General features: G+C 42.2%; 1 protein-coding gene across 2 annotated transcripts in view; it reads left to right on the top strand.

Moving 5' to 3' along the window:
* Positions 1–18,467, top strand: part of CAMK1G (calcium/calmodulin dependent protein kinase IG) — a 341,561-nt gene that overhangs the window by 310,070 nt on the left and 13,024 nt on the right. For both annotated transcript variants that reach the window (XM_086923369.1, XM_086923368.1), the window contains exons 10-11: positions 9,156–9,243; positions 13,872–14,890. In XM_086923369.1, coding sequence (XP_086779495.1) covers positions 9,156–9,243; positions 13,872–14,890 — 1,107 coding nt within the window. The remainder of the gene's footprint in view (positions 1–9,155; positions 9,244–13,871; positions 14,891–18,467) is intronic.

Raw genomic sequence — 18,467 nt, 5'->3', positions numbered from 1 at the left:
CCTCCCCTCCTCTGTGGTGGTGCCGTATCTATGACAAAATATCTTAATTCTGCAGGATTTTTGCAGTGTAACTCCTCAAAATGCCTTGCTACCGGGTACGCAGTGTCGCCGTTGGTAATAACCCTTAGATGCTGAAGGATGCGTTTGTGCACCTGTGGTCTTGTGCTACCGACGTAACGAAGACCACAGGGGCACTCCAGCACATACACTGCGTATTCGGTGCGGCATGTCAATTTATGTTTAATGACAATAAGTTTGACACTAAATGGAGTAAAATATTCTTTTCTACTTATTCCATTTTTACACGCTTTGCAAGAGGAGCACTTGAGGAAGCCCCTACTTGAGTCCAACCACAAGCCTGTGGTCCTAATCTCAGGGCTACTAGAAACCAAACAATTACTCATGGTCCTAGCTCTTTTATAGGCTATGCTGGGAGTGCCCTTAACCTGACTGCCTAGGACTGGATCACTAGATATGAGAGCCCAGGTGCGTTTAACTATGTTTCTGATAGTCTAGTCCTGGTTGTTGAATGTAAAGATGAGTCTAGTTTCTTTATCCGCAACTCTCGATGTAACATTCCTGCTTTGAATAGTTTTAGACAGTAAGATTGTTCTGTCTAGAGAGTTCGCTCTATTGATAGCTTTGTCTATATTCTCACTAGAGTAACCTCTTTGCAGGAATCTATATTTGCAAGCTAACTGGGCCTCTTCACAGTCAATATCGGTGCTACAAATCCTCCTGATGCGGAGCATTTCCCCATAGGGAATGCTCCTTATCAGGTGGGCAGGATGGTGACTACCTGTGTGAAGGACACTGTTACCCGCAGTTGGTTTGAGGTAGAGTTTGGTTTGCAGTTTCCCCCCACGATGAAAAACCTCCACATCTAAAAAACAGATTGATGTATCGCTGATATGGGCAGTAAATTGTAGGTTAAGGTTATTATGGTTCAAATTGTCAATGAACTCGGCTGCCTCAGAATGTGACCCATCCCAAATTACAAAGAGATCTTCTATATAACGTAGCCACTTTATGATTGTAGTATTCATGATATCGCCGAAATTTGCCATGAGGACCTGCTCCTCCCAGTATACCATGTGTAAACAGGCATAACTGGGAGAGAAGCAGGCCCCCATCGCCACTCCCCTAGTCTGCTGAATCAATTGTTTCCCAAATAAGAAAAAGTTGTTTTCATGGCACAAAGTAATCATGGCTATAATCATGCGTGTATGTTCAGTCAGGCACGCAGGTCTAGAACCAAGGAAATGCTGTATTATATATATGGATAACTCCATCAGTCCTGTGCTTCACTCGTCGTCCTCAGCACAAATGGTACGGACACGGACCAAAGTTTCAAAATGCAATTATTTTATTTGTGAAATTCCTGTCACCATAATATATCAAAGCTTTTTTCAAGTACTTCGGCCAGTCCATGGTTGTGGAATTGCACTGTCATTGAAATTTGTGAGCTGCCTTGAGATACCAGAACCTCATAAATGGAAGAATGACAAGCACAAACAGCCTAATGAGGTCAGATGTTCTCCTAAAACCCACTGAAGGGAAAGAAGCAAGAAAATGAAATGGATGCAAATAAGGCAGAAAACACTGGAGGGAGAAAATAAACGAGTGAGAACTCGAAGTTCCAGCATGCCTTTCCAGAATGCACCTGAGCAAGCCGACCAGGGGGCAGGGATAGGCAATTTAAATTAACTGACTGCTCCTGCTCGTGATCCCTGCCTCATTAGTGTGCCAGCCCGTGAACAAGAAGCAATGTGGCTTCGAAACACGTTGAGCGTTTTAATGGGACTCCGGAAATGCTGACCTGATGAAATAAAGGACCCTGTTACAATACACAGAAATCCGGCCTGTCATTGGTTCCCACCTGTTGGAGACGCACTCTGACATCCACTGCAGCAACCTTCATGAGGTAAAAGCTGGATCAGCGGGCGGATCCAGTTTACAGCATGCCTGTCGATTCAAGCCAGACGCGTTTCGTGCTCATTGCACTCTTCAGCGGTGCAACAGTCATTTTGGCATAGAAGCCACACCTCCCACTTAAAAATATGAGCCCTCCAATGGGCGACTCGAATGAGTACACTTTAGTTTGTGGGTCTTGTAGCGTGTGCTTCAGTTATGTGCCACTGTCTGAGCTGTTTCAAGCCCACCAATGGGCCTCCACTCGCTCATCCGGCTTGTCAATCCTCCATGGATGCCTTCACATTGAGACTCTGTGATTCGGAGCTCCATGGACTCAAATTTCCGGGTGGTGCATCTCCTGTTGTTACCAGGAATCATCTGTGGTAAACACCTAAAATAATACAACATGTGGTAGAGGTCAATGTATTGTATTACATGCATGGTAAAGGCATTTGTGGTAAATGATAACTGTTTTTCCTACCAGACCAGAAACTGTTCCACAATTTGTGTTACAAGAAAGGCTACGAACTGCTCACAATTTTATCTCCTTTCAAGAGCAGAGAGGCTAACACTTAGTTTGTTTTATGCCTCATTTGTATTAATAAATGAAAACACCTGACACATGTTACTTGCTTTGGGAAGATGATTGGCAGCCTAATGGCTCTCCAACGGCCTTCCTCATGTTTAACTCATATAGAACTTAAAGTCTGATGACTGGTCCATATTTTTCCTGCATTTGGACCATTGTCACGTATGTGTACATTCTGTGTGCCATATAGAATTCAGATTTGGGCACACATTTAGTTTGTCCTAGATTTCGAATTCTGAGTTGAATAACATTTGCTTGGGGTATTTGCACATGAAAATCACTCCCTGTATTACCTGGAGGTATTTGCAGTGAGAAAACAAATTGGAAAAAGCGGATATGTAGTTTTAAAGCGCGATAGAAAGCTGACACTGGTTATTCCTTATGACAACCTTGAAAATTCATACGTGTGTGCAAAAACGCCTGGGTCACTCTGCAGCCGTGCAGTAATGCCTTATTTTCTGGAGGCGTTCTCTGTATCTGAGCTATGAATAGCCACCTTTGGCAGGCTCCCTTGGGAGACAGATGTATTTATCAAGATCATGGTTTCAAGCCAGGCATTGAGTAATATTTGGCAGAGCATCCTGCAGCTCGCATTAGCTCATGGCCTTGCGTGAGCACTCTTTTTCTAGCACACATGCTGGCATCGGCATCTAATGTATGCACGAGCACCACATGCTGGGTTACAAAATAGTCTTGGACCCGAGCCCTCTTGAATCAAGATGAAAAAATAGGAAGGATTGCATGCTGAGAGCATTTGGAATCATGAAGGAATGGGCTGATCTTAAATACTAAAGACTGAAGGGCACTAGGAATAAAGCGCCCCGTCAGGGGTAGTAGGCGCTATACAAATACAGTTTACAAGAGTTACAAAGGAAAACATAAAATGATAATATCTTAAAGTTATTATCATTTTATATTTCCTTTCTTTTCCACTGCTCGAAAGCAGTGGGGCGACGCTCCACCGCCATGGCGGAGGAGCTGTCACTGTCTAAGGAGAGGACAAGGCATTCTGAATTGCTGCTGCCCACTCTGGCTCTATCAGTGTGCTCTCTGACACTGATCCTATCCTGGTGAGGATACTCACGTGAGCACTAGAACATGGTTCAAACATTGCACCATTCTGGCGCAGCAATGCCAAGTGCAATTTTTAGGTCTCGCCTAGTGACGCAGCGCATGCGCTGCTCGCTTTGCGAGATCTATTGTTGTTGATTTCTCTTCTGAAGTGGGGGTGGCATGGACAGGAGATGTGAACGCCGTCTCATTCGGTGTTTCAGCAGAACGTGCACATGGAGCTCTTTCACTTTCCCTCCCTCCCCCTGTTGCACGCCTGGACAGGAGATGTGCACGTGTAAAGCGTCTCTTACATTACTGAGCCGAGTTATCACTCGCGTGCTTCCTCAAAACTCAGTCTGACACTTCCAGGACGTCCGTTGTTATATGCCTGTCACTCGGCTCTACACTTCCTGTGAAACTGCATTCCTCGCTCCTCCTGTGCTCAAGGGAGTAAACTGATCACGCAGCCAGGCTGTACTACATTGTCCATCGGGCTTCGCTGCACCGCAAAGGCGCATTGCCTTCTGGGCCAGGTCAATGGTGGCTTCTGGCAGAACAAGCCAGTGGAGGTAGAGTACTATAGAGCAGCGCCTCTGTCAGCCGCCATTAATTCCTGCTGCCGTCATGGAGGCACTGATTCCGGTCATCAACAAACTGCCGGATGTCTTCAACACAGTGGGGGCTGGGGTCATCCAGCTGCCACAGATCGTGGAGGTGGGGACCCAGGTTTGTGTGCACGGCCCCATGGGGTGGGTGATGGTGGCCTGGTATGGACACCTTGTTTAAAAAGACACACCTTCCTCTTTTTGGGAGGTCATACCCATCCATATCTGCTCCTGTTCCCAAGGGTAATAATTGAGGTGGTGTGTGAGCTGGCAGGCAAGGGTTGCAGCTGCCAAGGCCACAAAGCAAATTACCTGCACAGCGACCAGGAAGCAAGGGGATAATGAGGGAACAAAGTAGAGGATGTTTTTAAGGGCACAGTGGTGGCAGGAGAACACTAGGGACGGAGAGAGCGGGTGAGAGGAGTTGAGGTATTTGTTGATAATTGTATTTAAACACAACATGAATGATCGATGAGGTAAACAAGAAATTAAATTATGAATGCGAAGCATTGCTTGTGGATTCCCCAGTTATTGTCTTGCACGTAGTTCATACTCAACCCATTAGTGGAAATTCGTTTTCCTTGGGTAGTAGAAAAAACAATAGAGATAAATGTATGCAGTCACAGTTAAAGCTGGCATTTTGTTCATTGCAGTTTTAATACAGGCAGATAGACAGTGCATCACATGCGTCGTCCCGCTGGAGCTGTTTGTAACTGGATGTATCGAGCAGTGTTACATGGTCTCAGTCAGTGAAGCAACAGTTGCTGTTGTTAGTTCCTAATAAGATGCTGCTGGGGGATGTTGTTAAAGGCAATACAACTCGAGGGCGTGCCATTGATATTAAGGGACACTGGCCAAGCTGCTGAGGACACTAAGAGGGAGCTGATGCGGAGAAGGAGCATTTGATATTTAGGGGTTCCTGGCTTTGTGCAGTCAATGGCTCATGCTGATTGCAAGAAAACATAAATAACCTATTTTACCAAGATTTTATGTGAACATGTGTGACTTATGAAGCTTTCCTGAATTTCCAATCGTGTCTCACCTACTCATGGAAAAAAGATTTGAGAATCGAGCCTTCATGGGGACCCATAAAGCAAAGAGCAAGTCGAAATGAATATGAGACAGGTTGCGGACACTCCAACACTGAAGGGAAATGAGCTACTTTAGTGAGGTCAGCTTTAGTATATATAAATATTTATAATTCTCTTTGCAAAGAATGACTATCGGGACCAAAGACTAGGATAATTAAATATTTATTAGTTACTGCTGGTGAGTCCAAGGGGTGATATTTAGACTTAAGCACCAATCGCATACACCTTTAAGATCTGTAGTTTTAATGGCTAACCAAAACAAACTATGTGTTAGTTCTAATGACACCGTAATTTCAAGATCAAGTACAGCTTACTGTTTGTGCTTTTATATAGCGGCGTTTTACCTACAGTCGAAAGCAATGTGTTCCAGTTATGTTTCAAGAAGAGTTCGAAGGAGACACAGAAACTGCCTCACTGTTTTCTCTTTGGACAGTTCTTGCCTTTTGGATAAGTGCTTTCATTGTATTGTATATGTGATGTATGCATGACATTGGACCCGTTGATGTAAGTGTGATGTAATAATTTACGTTTTGCAAATCAGTGCTGATCTGTTGGAACTGCTGTGATAGGCTTTAATTACAGCCTCTGAGCACTATTTTTTCAAATAGCTTTGTCCTACCTTCTGTGGCAGGTCTGACAAGCTTTCTCTAAACGCTTTAAAGAAAATTACAGCATTTATTTGCAATGTAATAGGTCTCCCATTTGCAAAAGTTGCAGCTATTGGTATTATAAATGACAATGCCTTTTATCTGTTTTAAAAACAACACATAAATAAAAGGCATTGTCATTTACAATGCCAATAGCTCAAACTCTCGTAAACGCGAGACCTTTGCATTGCAAATGCTTGTTTTATTAGAGTTTGAGAAGAGTATATGTCTCTAAAAGTAATACAACCGAAAGAAGGATTCGCTAACATCAAAAGGCAATCTTCTTGATTAAATGAAGTGTGTGAAACAGGTTGGGGCTGGGCATGTTAATCAAGCACTATGTTATATTCTTCACACAAAAGGTTTCATTTTTTGAGACAGCCTATTGGCTTTGTCAGTGCTGGGCCTGAGAGCAGTCATTCAACATGCATCTGCTCCAAAGAGGTGATGAGTCTTCAATGATCATATGTTTTGCAACAGAGGTTACAGTGACAGAAAAATGTAATGTACAGAAAAGCAATATCGTTTGCAGCAGAGACGGAAAAGGCAAACACGAAACAGATTTACGGCAGATAAATAATTTTTACTATATGTGATGCAATATTCTTAAAAAGCGGACGCTACAAATGCATGGGGCAAACATACATAAATAAAGTGAATGGATAAAAGACATGCATCTTTAATTCCAACAATAGTGTTTCCGTATAGGTATGTGGTAGAACTTAGTAAAATGACAGTGGGCAACAAGTTCTAATGGCTATACTCGGTGTTCAAATTTCCTTTAAGACACTGCAACATGAGGACGCAAAATATGGAGATACAGTTCTATCTTTGGAGGCAATTGTGACCGAATAAATACAGAAAAGTCTCTAATTGGATTATATTTTTTTCTTTGCTTATTTGATAGCCACAATAAAATCCCCAACTCTTATTTGAAATCGATATACACTTGAAGAAAATGGAGCAGAGATAAGAAACACTATGGGAATTGGAATATAGTATCACAGAGTAAACATCATAGGCGCATGGCTCCTAATTAATAATATACTGTCTTTTAGGTCTTACAAGCATATCCTAATACCATTAAAATATTGGAAGGAGACAACTCACCCACATTATCGTGGCATGTTTTATCATTGGTATCCCTTCCCCGCGAGGTAGGTAAATATTCCTCAAGGGACTTGACCTGTTGTGGAAGTTTAGGCACTAAGGAGAGTTAGGTAAAATTACCTGTACCTACCCTTGATGAATGTGTGCTTCAGAAAAGGGTTCCTCTTGGTGTCCATAAACCATTAACTGCCTTAAGTAGGGTCTTCCAGTTCCATCACTCTGTTATGAGAGTGGGAAGGCTGCATCAAACCATTCACATCTATCACGAATTATCCAACTCATCTATTAGAACGCTAGAGATATGCAGCAAGATGTCACCCTGAAGAAGGCCCCTGGCTGTATCAGGCACTTGAATAGACCGAAATATGTTGCTATCATGATGTACTCCCATGTTTTTTCATATACTAAAACTAAATATGTATAGAAGTAAAAAAGTTATCCAGTGTTGTAGTCTTTTTGATATCAGTAGATTTTTGGTTAGAAAGTCACAGTATAAACCAGGTATGAATGGCATGAGCATTAAATATTTGATAGGAAGACACAATCACAATCACAATAGTAGTGCACACATTTTCTTTTTAAATTGACTCAGGTTCATTGCACACAACACTTCCAAGCAAGAAGCTGGGCAATGCAATGCAGGCTCTTAGACAGGATGGTTTAGCATACTTGGTACCAGATTACATAATTTGCACCTGTACCCTGTACCATGCACGTTTGCACCCAAGGCAGGTAACTTTTCTGTTGTGAAGTTTTGTGCTGACAATCCTATGTGGCGAGCATAACAAATAACAAATAATAAGCGCAGTCGCATTGTGCAAACCATTGGGAAGCTTAAAGCAAGACTCTATGGGCCATATGTATCAAGATACCAATTAGCGATTCTGTATTAGCGATTTTTAAGAAATCGCTATTTCAGAATCGCTAATTGGTATTTATCAAGAAAATCACAATTTTTTAGCGATTTCTTGATATTCCTTAATTGCGAATTCGCAATTAAGGAATACTTTCCATTCATTTCTATGGGCCTCCTGGCCCATGGGAAGGAATGGGAATGTATTCTCAATTTGCGATTCGCAATTTGCTAATCGCAAATTGAGAATAATTTCAAGGGTGCTGGGGTGTTCAAAGGACACCCTGTTGCACCCCAGAAATAACTATGGGTGCACATGTGGTACATATACATGCCCTAAGGGCATGTATGTGCATCACATGGCACTTAGAAAAATGCAAAAATGGGCATTTTTCAAGAAATTCGCACATTACCACCAACTTGAAGTTGGTGGTAATTTGCGATTCCTTAGGGACAATTAGCAATTTTTTTTAGCTTCATACATTGCATTTAAGGAATCGCAAAATTTGCGATTCCTTAAATGCACTTGCAAAATAAGGAATCGCAAATTTAACGATTCCTTATTTTGCACCGAATTTTCATTCATACATCCCATTTAGCAAATTCGCATCATACATATGGCCCTTTCTATCTTAATTTTTTGGTTGTGGAAATTTCGATGATTGTTTTCCTTTTCTGATTTTTTTGTTTAATTTGATGTTTAATTTTAAATCCCAACGCAAACTCCAGGTATCGACACCAAAAGGTTAGATTATTACGCTACCAATAAGTAAAATGGATTATATACTCTAGAAGCATACTTTTATGCTAGTGAGTAATTGAAGTATTCTTTTCGGCATTAATTAATATATGATCTTTTCAAATGATATACCACATTTACATTTAGTTTGTTTCACGCCCAGGTATAGTGGGGTCATAAGGGCCCACCCCAGATATTGATAAACAGCGGACATGTGAAGACAGCATTAGGCCCAAGTAACCAGTGCAAAACAACACTTTGTTGCAGCTTTAAGTCCAAACGGAGCAAATTTACAAAGCACTGGAAACATTTGTGTAATCTGTTATGCATTCTATATCTTTTTTTTTTAAATGGCAATAGATATGGCAGTATAGTCAATTAATTAACCATTAAGACCAAATCTAAAAATGAATGTTTGAATAGACACAAACGTGTTAACATGACTTTCTGACATTAGTTTAGTTCTGGATGTCACTTATTGAATAAATGTCTAAAATTCATCCAGCCTCCAGATTAACTTTTCATTGGATTATCCTTTTTTTTAACCTCTTCAGGATCGCTGGAAATACTGCACTAGATCGCGACATCTACAGATCTGTCAGTGCACAAATCAAGAAGAACTATGCAAGACGCAAATGGAAGGTACATTGTGCTTTATTTGACCCGCTGAAGGGGGATTCTGAGAACCTTCCAATGGAGCAACTATTTCAGGCTGTCACCAGGGCACCATTACACAAATCCTACTGTAGTGTGTTAAAACTCAAATTTATTATGATGACGTGTGGCGGAGCCTAGGGTGACAAACCATCGGATTTCTGCAGTATTGTCCCACATTAGAAGTCTCTTTCATTTTTTTTCTGGTGCAGGATGCAGGGGCATAGCTTCCATTGGTGCTGCAGGTGCAGTGACGCCGGAGCCCAGAGTATTGAGTGGCACACTAAACCTTGATTAGTGTTGTATTTCAAAGTTAAAACAGTGGCCAGGGCGCCCATTTCCTTCCTTGCACTAGAGCCCATGACACACTGGCTATGCCTCTTCAAGGATGCTAAATAACCAGCCTTTTCTCCTCCCTGGATGATGCAGGATAATTGACTTGTGAATCCCTGGACAAAGACAGATTCGTCTGTCCAAGTAGGTCATCAAGCAGGAGCCTGTAAAACAAAGGTCTGGCTAGTCAATGTCCACCAGACTAGCACCACTTCCCAGTCCTGTCACTGAACAGGGAGGAGAGCGTGAAGGGTCAGCATTTGCTGACATAGAAGTTGGGAGGTGGACCTACAACACAGAATGTTTCTTGCACAAGAGGCTTTAGAACCCATTTGCCTTGAGCGTGTCTAGCGCCCAAGAAATGTGAAAATCCGAAGTCAAGGGGCCATGAACGCACAGGAAAGTGGCCCTAAATCAAAATAAATTACCTTAGCCAGATTGAGGTCATTGTCAGAGAGCCCCAGAATCCTGAGGAGACGAGTCACAATAGCATTGATGAAATATAGGGAGGAATACTACAGGAATACTGTTTTACGCACATTTTTACCATTTGTGAAACGCCTCGGAAACATCCAACTCTGTTAGTAAAAGTGCTTAGAGAGCGAGGCCCTTTCTATTGATACTAACCGCATTTGAATATAACCAAAATATTTCCATATTAGAAGTTTTGGGACCATTTCACAAAGGCATGCAAGATTACCTAAACTTGTACTGTAGGAGTGCTAAATAAAGTACTCGAAAAAGCCTTTGTGGCTAGGCCTCCAATTGTCTTGACTGGGATTGACCAATTCAGCTGTCTATAAAGAAAAAATAGAACTAAGTGACTTCAAGAAATGTTGAAATGTATTTTGTTTTGCTCTAGAATGTGTTGGAAGTTTACCATTTAGGCACATGTTTACAGTAATCATAATATACGAGCAAATACAGAACCTGCGATCATGTGCTTCTTACTACAAAGAAAATGGCGCACCCTCTGGTCATTACATGCCAGCTATCCTTCAGCTGGCCATCAGAATAAGAAGAAAGAAGCGAAACTCACGCTGGGTGCTTGTCCTGGGGAAAAGGCCTTGGTGTTCATTACCTGTTTTTAGCCTGTTCCAAAGTTCTCACATTACAGCAGTTAAGGGAAAATGCACATGAAGAAAGTGATTGTTCGAAATCAAAGTATATGAGAACGTAGGCAAACCAGAATTGCAAAGGACTGCTGGGTTCAAGGCCAGTAACATTCCCACTATATCACATTTTAGGGAGTAGAGCAGAAGGCTTGTCTCGACCATGGTAATATTCACTCTTTAGTGGGCACTATTTTAATTTTCTTTCTGATAGCGTTTAGCCTCATTCAAAGAACCTCCATTCTTTGCACCAAATGTGAGCAGATGAATGAATCAAAAGTAGTTGCAGACAATTTGTTTTCGTGGCTTGGCCAGAACTGAAAATTGCACCTCCTATTCCAGCGTAGAGACTCCAGAAGATAGTAGAGTGATTTGAGCTCAGAAGCATGTAATATTGCATATTAGTCATACTTGATCAAGTCATTCATATATATCGCCTCAGATAAACCCAGTCTTGTGAAATTGCAGCCTGTTTATGTGCTCAGATATACATCGTGTAAAAGAATCATGAGTCATGAGATTTTATTATATTGTATGAACATTACTAATGTATGAATCAGTTAGAAAAGAAAAGATAAAACAATGTAATCTCTATAATCGCTCCATGTTAATTTATCAAAGTTTCAACCACCTGTATTAGAACTACGACCGGGTCTTCATCCGGTAAGACAGGAGTAATGGGCAGAAAAACCTGCTTTTGGAAAGAAAGAGGAGCAGCATGACAGAGTTAAGTAGTTCATGAAAAATGTATCAAACAGAATCTGAGGGGAAACAATACTTGAGTATAGTGCCCCACGCTTGCCTGACAGCACGGATAATTCTAGTACTAAATTATTAGAACATTATTTGGGCCACATCTTTTCCAAATTATGAAAGCAGCTATTTAGGTTGGCTTCTGCTGTTTCTTTTTTCGGTGGTAACTGAACACTGGCACGGGATGTCCAGTAGCAGTTTACCATTACCGCTCCCTGTACTGTACTACAATCAATCAATCAATCAAAGACATTTGTAGAGCGCACTACTTACCCGGAGGGTCTCAAGGCGCTTGGGGGGGAGGGGGAGGGGGTGCTGCTACTGCTCGAACAGCCAGGTCTTGAGCTTCTTCCTGAAGGAGAGGTGGTCTTGGGTCAGGCGCAGGTCGGTCGGGAGGGAGTTCCAGGTCTTGGCGGCCAGGTAGGAGAAGGACCTTCCTCCTGTTGTCGCTCTTCGGATGCGGGGGACGGCGGCGAGGGCGTGGTTGGTCGATCGGAGGTGGCGTTTGGGAGCGTAGAAGTTGAGGCGGTTGTTGAGGTAGCTCGGGCCTTGGTCGTGTAGGGCTTTGTGTGCGTGGGTGAGGAGACGGAAGGTGATTCTCTTGTTGACGGGGAGCCAGTGCAGGTCTCTCAGATGTCCGGAGATGTGGCTGCGTCGGGGGATGTCGACGATGAGTCTGGCTGAAGCGTTCTGGATCCGCTGGAGTCTCTTCTGGAGCTTGGTGGTGGTTCCGGCGTAGAGGGCATTGCCGTAGTCCAGTCGGCTGGTGACGAGGGCCTGGGTGACCGTCTTCCTGGTCTCGGTGGGGATCCACCGGAAGATCTTCCGTAGCATGCGCAGGATGTTAAAACAGGACGCGGACACGGCGTTGACTTGTCTGGTCATGGAGAGGGAGGAGTCCAGGATGAAGCCCAGGTTGCGTGCGTGGTCTGTCGGTTTGGGTGCGGTGCCCAGGGCGGGGGGCCACCAGGAGTCGTCCCAGGCGGAGGGCGAGGAGCCCAGGATGAGGACTTCCGTCTTGTCTGAGTTCAGTTTCAGGCGGCTGGTTGTCATCCACTCGGCTACGTCTTTCATCCCTTCGTGAAGGTTGGCTCTGGCGGTGGCGGGGTCGTTGACTTGTACGGTGGTAGACGGACTCTCTGTGTTCTTCCGTCGAGGAAGGAGATGATCCATTCCAGTGCCTTCTCCTGGATTCCGACATTGCTGAGGCGCTGCACGAGGGTGCGGTGGCAGACAGTGTTGAATGCCGCGGAGAGGTCTAGGAGGATGAGGGCCGCTGTTTCTCCGTTGTCCATCAGGGCTTGGATGTCATCGGTGGCAGCGATGAGGGCGGTCTCGGTGCTGTGGTTGGCTCGGAAGCCAGACTGTGAGGGGTCGAGGGATCCATTCGTCTCGAGGAAGGCGGCCAGCTGTTTGTTGACGGTCCTCTCGATGACTTTGGCTGGAAACGGGAGGAGCGAGATGGGGCGGTAATTCTTGAGTTCGGTGGGGTCCGCTGTAGGTTTCTTGAGTAGGGCGCTGAGTTCGGATTACTACCTAATCTACAATCTTCTGCGCTAACCTGGCTAAAGTACTTGTATTTATTCATTAGCATTACTGTCAACTGATACACAGTGAACCACTCCCACTTCACAGGGACACTGCGGCTGTCAACTGTGTCTTAATGACACACGTCACCTGTGGTGAGTAGACTATAGTGAGAGACGGATAGAGAAACAGGATCAAAGAAAGTAACTCCAGGAAGAAGAATTGGAGCTGCCAAAAAAGGGAGAAGTTCATAGAGAGAAGAAGGGAGCGAGGCCGGAAAAGGCAGGAGGGAAAGAGTCAGGAAGAGAATTGAAGAAGGATGGCAGGTTGGATGTGAGCAAAGAAGAAGGAAGACAAGCAGAGGCGAGCGGAGAAAAAAGGAAAGAGGAAGTGAGGGGCAGAGCGGGATGAGTGAGGCAGGAGGCCATGAAGGAAGGAAGGGGAAAGGAAAGCTGGAAGTAATAATTGAGTATAGCCCACATAGCACTGATTCCTTAACCTTTTCGAACAGTGCTAATTTGCACGTAAGTGCTATTTTGCACCTCAGGAAAGGAGGCACACATCGGCTGCTTTCCCCCCTTTCATTTAGCTTCAGTCAGTGTGGTCTGCATGATCAAAATACAAACATTGATTTCCGCTGCTAACAGACGGGTGTACCTTCCTCAAAAGGAAATGTAGCACATTAACACGTCCTGAAATATGTAACATGACGGTAAACGAAGCACTTTATGCAATTTAACAAGACTGGGTTCATGCATCTGGCTGGTGCGCTTTCAAATGCACATATAATCTTAATTCACTTAATTATCTGTGTGAAAAAAAAATTTCTTTAAACAATGAGTGATCAGGTGTTGTCCAGCTCTTACTAATTGTATTCTGTTCCATTCACAGCAAGCTTTCAATGCTGCGACAGTAGTGTACCACATGAAAAAGCTCCACATGAACAGCTCCAATAACGGTCTTGCACCTATTGCGGAGGTGAAGAATGGATTCCCTACAATCAAAGTGTCGGAAGCGACAAGGCCCAATACTCCAGATTCCACTAGTGAAGACAGATCTGGTCAGGAAAACTACAGGTTGAGTCCAACAAAAACCACTGTGTTGCCTACACAAGCAACTCCTCCAAAGACAACAATGGGAACATGTTCTGTGCAAAAAGAAGCACCCCAACAGATCTGCTTCCAAAAGGAACTTCCACCTATCAGTGCTGGACAAAAAAGCTCATTTACAACAAATATCTCCCAGAAAAGTTCAAGCCAAGGGGGTGAGAGTGAAAAGGTCTCCCCTGAAAACAAAAGTGCTCCTGGTGGCAGTCCAGTGTCAAAGAGTGCTGCTCAAACCAGCTCCGACCAAACAAATACCACTAATGACAATCATGTCCAAAGCAGTACTGCTTCAGCCAGCCCCATCCAGAAGGGAATGTGTGAAGCCACAGCTCTTCAAAGGAATGCTCCACAAGCAAGCCCCGGTCAACCAAACACTGGTCAAACGAACATTCCTGCAAATGATGGGGCCCCCAAGAGCATTTCCCAAAGCAAGCCTGGTCAAGCTGGATCTGCTGATGTGACTCCAGTCCAAAGTGACAATTGCCAAAATGGCCCTGCACAAAATGACAATGCAATGCATAATGTACCGACCCCAAAAAACTCTGTTAAGAACAGCTCCACACAAAAGAACTCTACGCAAAAAAACAGCAGCCACCAAGCCCCCAGCATTGATATTGAGGAGGGAACATCTGGGGATGGGTCTAATAAGGATGTGCTACTCAATGGAGGGATCCACTCCTCTGCAAACCAAGGCACAGCTCATGAGGAGTTTTGCAACTGCAGCTCTCCAGGCCAGTCAACCCAGAGGGGGAAGCACACATCCTGTTCGGACTCTGGGCTTCTTAAGAAGGTCAACAAAAAACAGTATGTAGACAATTCTAATCTCAGCCTTTTTCGTTATTTACTTGAAACCTGGGAGATAACTAAAACAAATCCCATGTTTTTACTTGAACAATCATTTATTGCAGTTGTATATTAACTCTGATGGTGGAATAGGAAATGTTTTAAATATGGAATGATTTTCGACAATATTTTTCTCACTTGCAATTAACAGAGAACCCTTTACCATATCAAAGAAACTAAAAAAAGCAGTTGCTGGTTGAGTATGCAAACCCATTTATTAAAAGCTGCGAATCACAGAGAAATGGAGATGGGTTCCCCCAGCTTCAGCTAAGGAGTCAAGCTTTTTAAAAATCTTTTTATTAACCATACTTATGGAACCTCTCAGTTCAAAACCATATCTGTATAACATATTGAGAAATAACACAAGAATTGACAAGAAAAGAATCGTTGCGGAGCATCAAGGACAATCAACAATTACCATCTCCCTCACCCCTCCATGACTACCACAGATTCTCTGTATTTCTGCCAGGGCCCCCACACTTTCTTCCATTTGTTAGTACACCCCCTGCTTTTGAATGCAGTTTCTTCGGCCCTTTGGCACCAGTCAAGTTCCCGCTTCCATTCCTCCCACCGCGGGGGTATCTGCACCCCACCTCCCCACCACCTGGCAATATTTTGTTTCGCCACCCCGCTGCCAGGGCCAGCCATATTTCCACATACCTAGACCAGTCAGTATACCCTTTAATCATCAATAAAAGCCACTTAGGCTCCATCGGAACAGTCTGCCCCACCACCTCAGACATGGTGTTAGTGACCCTCGTCCAGAAGGGAATGATTTCCGGACACTCCCATAATATATGAAAGAAGGTGCCCTCCTGTTGACAGCCCCTTACACATGACGCCGATTGACTCCTGCTCCATGCATAAAGGTGCATGCTGGGATAGTAGGTGCGGGGAAGGATTTTTAGCTGCACCAGTCTCAACCTTGAACGGATTGCAATTTCTCAAGGACTCTCTAGAGCATCCTGCCAGTTCTCATCATCGAGACTGCCAAGATCCTTGGCCCAAGCTGCTCTAAGAGTGGTCAGAGGGTCGAGTATGTTGCTTATTAATTTAAAATAGATGGTTAGATGTGGATTTCTCCATAATGGGGTCCAGTAACAATCTATTCTCCATCAGGGAGTATTCCGGGAGGGACGTTCCACTTTGCATGTGTGATCGCAGGGCATGTAGGTGTCGTATTTGATGGTATCTTTGGGACTGGTGTAGGTTGTATACCCCTTGGAGGTAATCAAAGGAGTGGGGGGAATCCCCCATCTAGACGTCACCTAAGTCCTCGATGCCAATTAACTTCCACCCCTTGAAACCTGTTAAAGCAGTCACCTCTCGCAGTTGCTCACCTAGCCACAGTGGGGTTCTCCCTGTCAGTGTGTCTGCCCATCCTAGGAGTTTATTAGCCTCTCTCCAGCACTGCAATACTACTCTGGTGTTCTCAGGCCACACCGCCTGCGACCTCCGGGTGTAAAGGAGAGGTTCACAATTGCCCCCAGGCATAAGTCAAGCTTTTTTGAAGTTGCTTGAATCCATTACATGTACATATGTTTCACTATCCTAACAATTACGAGATGGGATGAGATTATCGGAGGACGAGAATTCAAAAAGCAAAGCTAACAGCCTCCTCAAGTGTCAATGTGCCCATTTTCAGGGCTATTCATGAAGGTAACTTACAATAGTGGGTAATTTACACGTGCAATTTACTTCAAACCTTTTAAGTAACTTTAATACTTTTGGCTGTCCACAAAATCCAAGCATAAAGTTATAAAAAAGTGTAGACTTACACGTCTCCATCCCCTAAAAAGAGGGCTGAGCCAAACTTACTAGTGTAAGTTACTGCTGACAAAAAAATAGAACTGTTGTAAGTCCAGCTCATCACCTGGCCAACCACTGATACGGAAACTCCTTCCCATGGAAAATAATGGTGACATGGACTTAAAATAAAACCAACTAGGAAACAACATTCAATACAATTAAATCATCTAAATGTACAAAATAAAACAATTATTATTTAATTCCAAAAAAGTTGAATTTTTTTATTAAAAATTAATGTAAGGTTAAATTGTAATAAAACATTATTATGTTTTGGATTAATTCTAAACATCACTTTTAATATTTATTAATGCACAATAATGTTTTTTTTTTTAAAGCAGGAGTTTATTTCTTAATTTGAACTTCAGAAAAATAATGTTTATCTAATTTATTATATTTAAATTAATTTAGGTTGTAAATCAAAATTAAGTTAATTGTGCTGTAGCATTTTCTATTTTGTGCTTCAAATAGAATACATACATAACATTAATTTAAATGAGTATTTAATATGAATATATTTTTTTCTAATTTATAAAATAGTAAAAAAAAATCCTTATACTTTGCTATAGGGAGCTCTCTACCCTGACTGTACAGTCTCCCTATGGTAAAGTATTGGGAAGAGTAAAAAAGTTTATTTAACTCAAAATAAATATGTAAAAAAGTTGTTATTTTAAATATAAATATAAATCAATTGTATTTATTTATTTTAAACGTAGAGCAACATAAAAAGGCAGTAATTACAACATTTTCAATTAATTCTTTAAATAAGTTAAATATATTAAATCAAATAAAGATTGTTTTAATAAAGTTTAAATGGAAATTTAATTTCTGATTTAAAGTAAAACCATGAAATGTTTTCTAATACATTAATATTTATTAAAAGTACTGCATATAATTATTCAAAAGAATTTAATTTAATTCAAATACAAAATAATGTTACAATAATGCATTATTTAAAAAGAGTTGTTGAAATATTTAATAATAAAATATTAAATATTGTTTTTAGGTTTCTGTTAACATTAAATAATACTTAATTATATTTGTAACTATTTTAATTTAATTTAACATTATTATGTTTTTTAAGCGCCTATCTCCATTATTTTGTATGAAGGGTGTTTCATTACCAGTCGTTGTCCAAGTGTGGAATTGGACGTACTCCAGCTCTGAGCTGGAGTCAAGTCAAAGTCAAAAGTTTTTATTTGTTTTGGTACTCAACAGAGGACCACAAAAGTATACATCACAAATTAATATAAAAGCAACATAGTTTAAAAAAATGTATACAAATTATAACAGACAAATTCGTTCGGAGGCATTTTGCCCACTGCTAATAGTTCTTTTTCCTTTGTTAGCCTGCAGGTTCGGTAAATAGGGTCAATATATGAAGCACGAGCTACTACAACTTTAGAGTTTGGGCAGACAAATAATAAATGCTCCACAGTCTGCTCGCCTCCTTGACATAACGAGCAAAGATGGTTAGTTTCCCCAGCCGACCATTTAGATGTATGAGATTGGACAGGTAGGATCCCTAATCGTAACATCAAGATCACCCTCCTTACACTATGAGTTAGGGAAAACAAAATATAAGGCTGGATATGTTTATATTCTATGAGTTCAGTATATGGTTTAAAAGTTTTTAGTTTTCTGATATGCGCGTAGTCCAGGTCAAAACTCAACCTTGGTGTAAAACATTTAAGAAAAAGTTTTAGTTGTGATACAGACCAGGTAAGTAATA

The sequence above is a fragment of the Lissotriton vulgaris genome, chromosome 5 (genome assembly GCF_964263255.1).
Source record: "Lissotriton vulgaris chromosome 5, aLisVul1.2, whole genome shotgun sequence".
NCBI lineage: Eukaryota > Metazoa > Chordata > Amphibia > Caudata > Salamandridae > Lissotriton > Lissotriton vulgaris.
The sequence above is the reverse complement of the archived record's forward strand: the minus strand, read 5'-3'. Positions and strand labels throughout refer to the sequence as shown.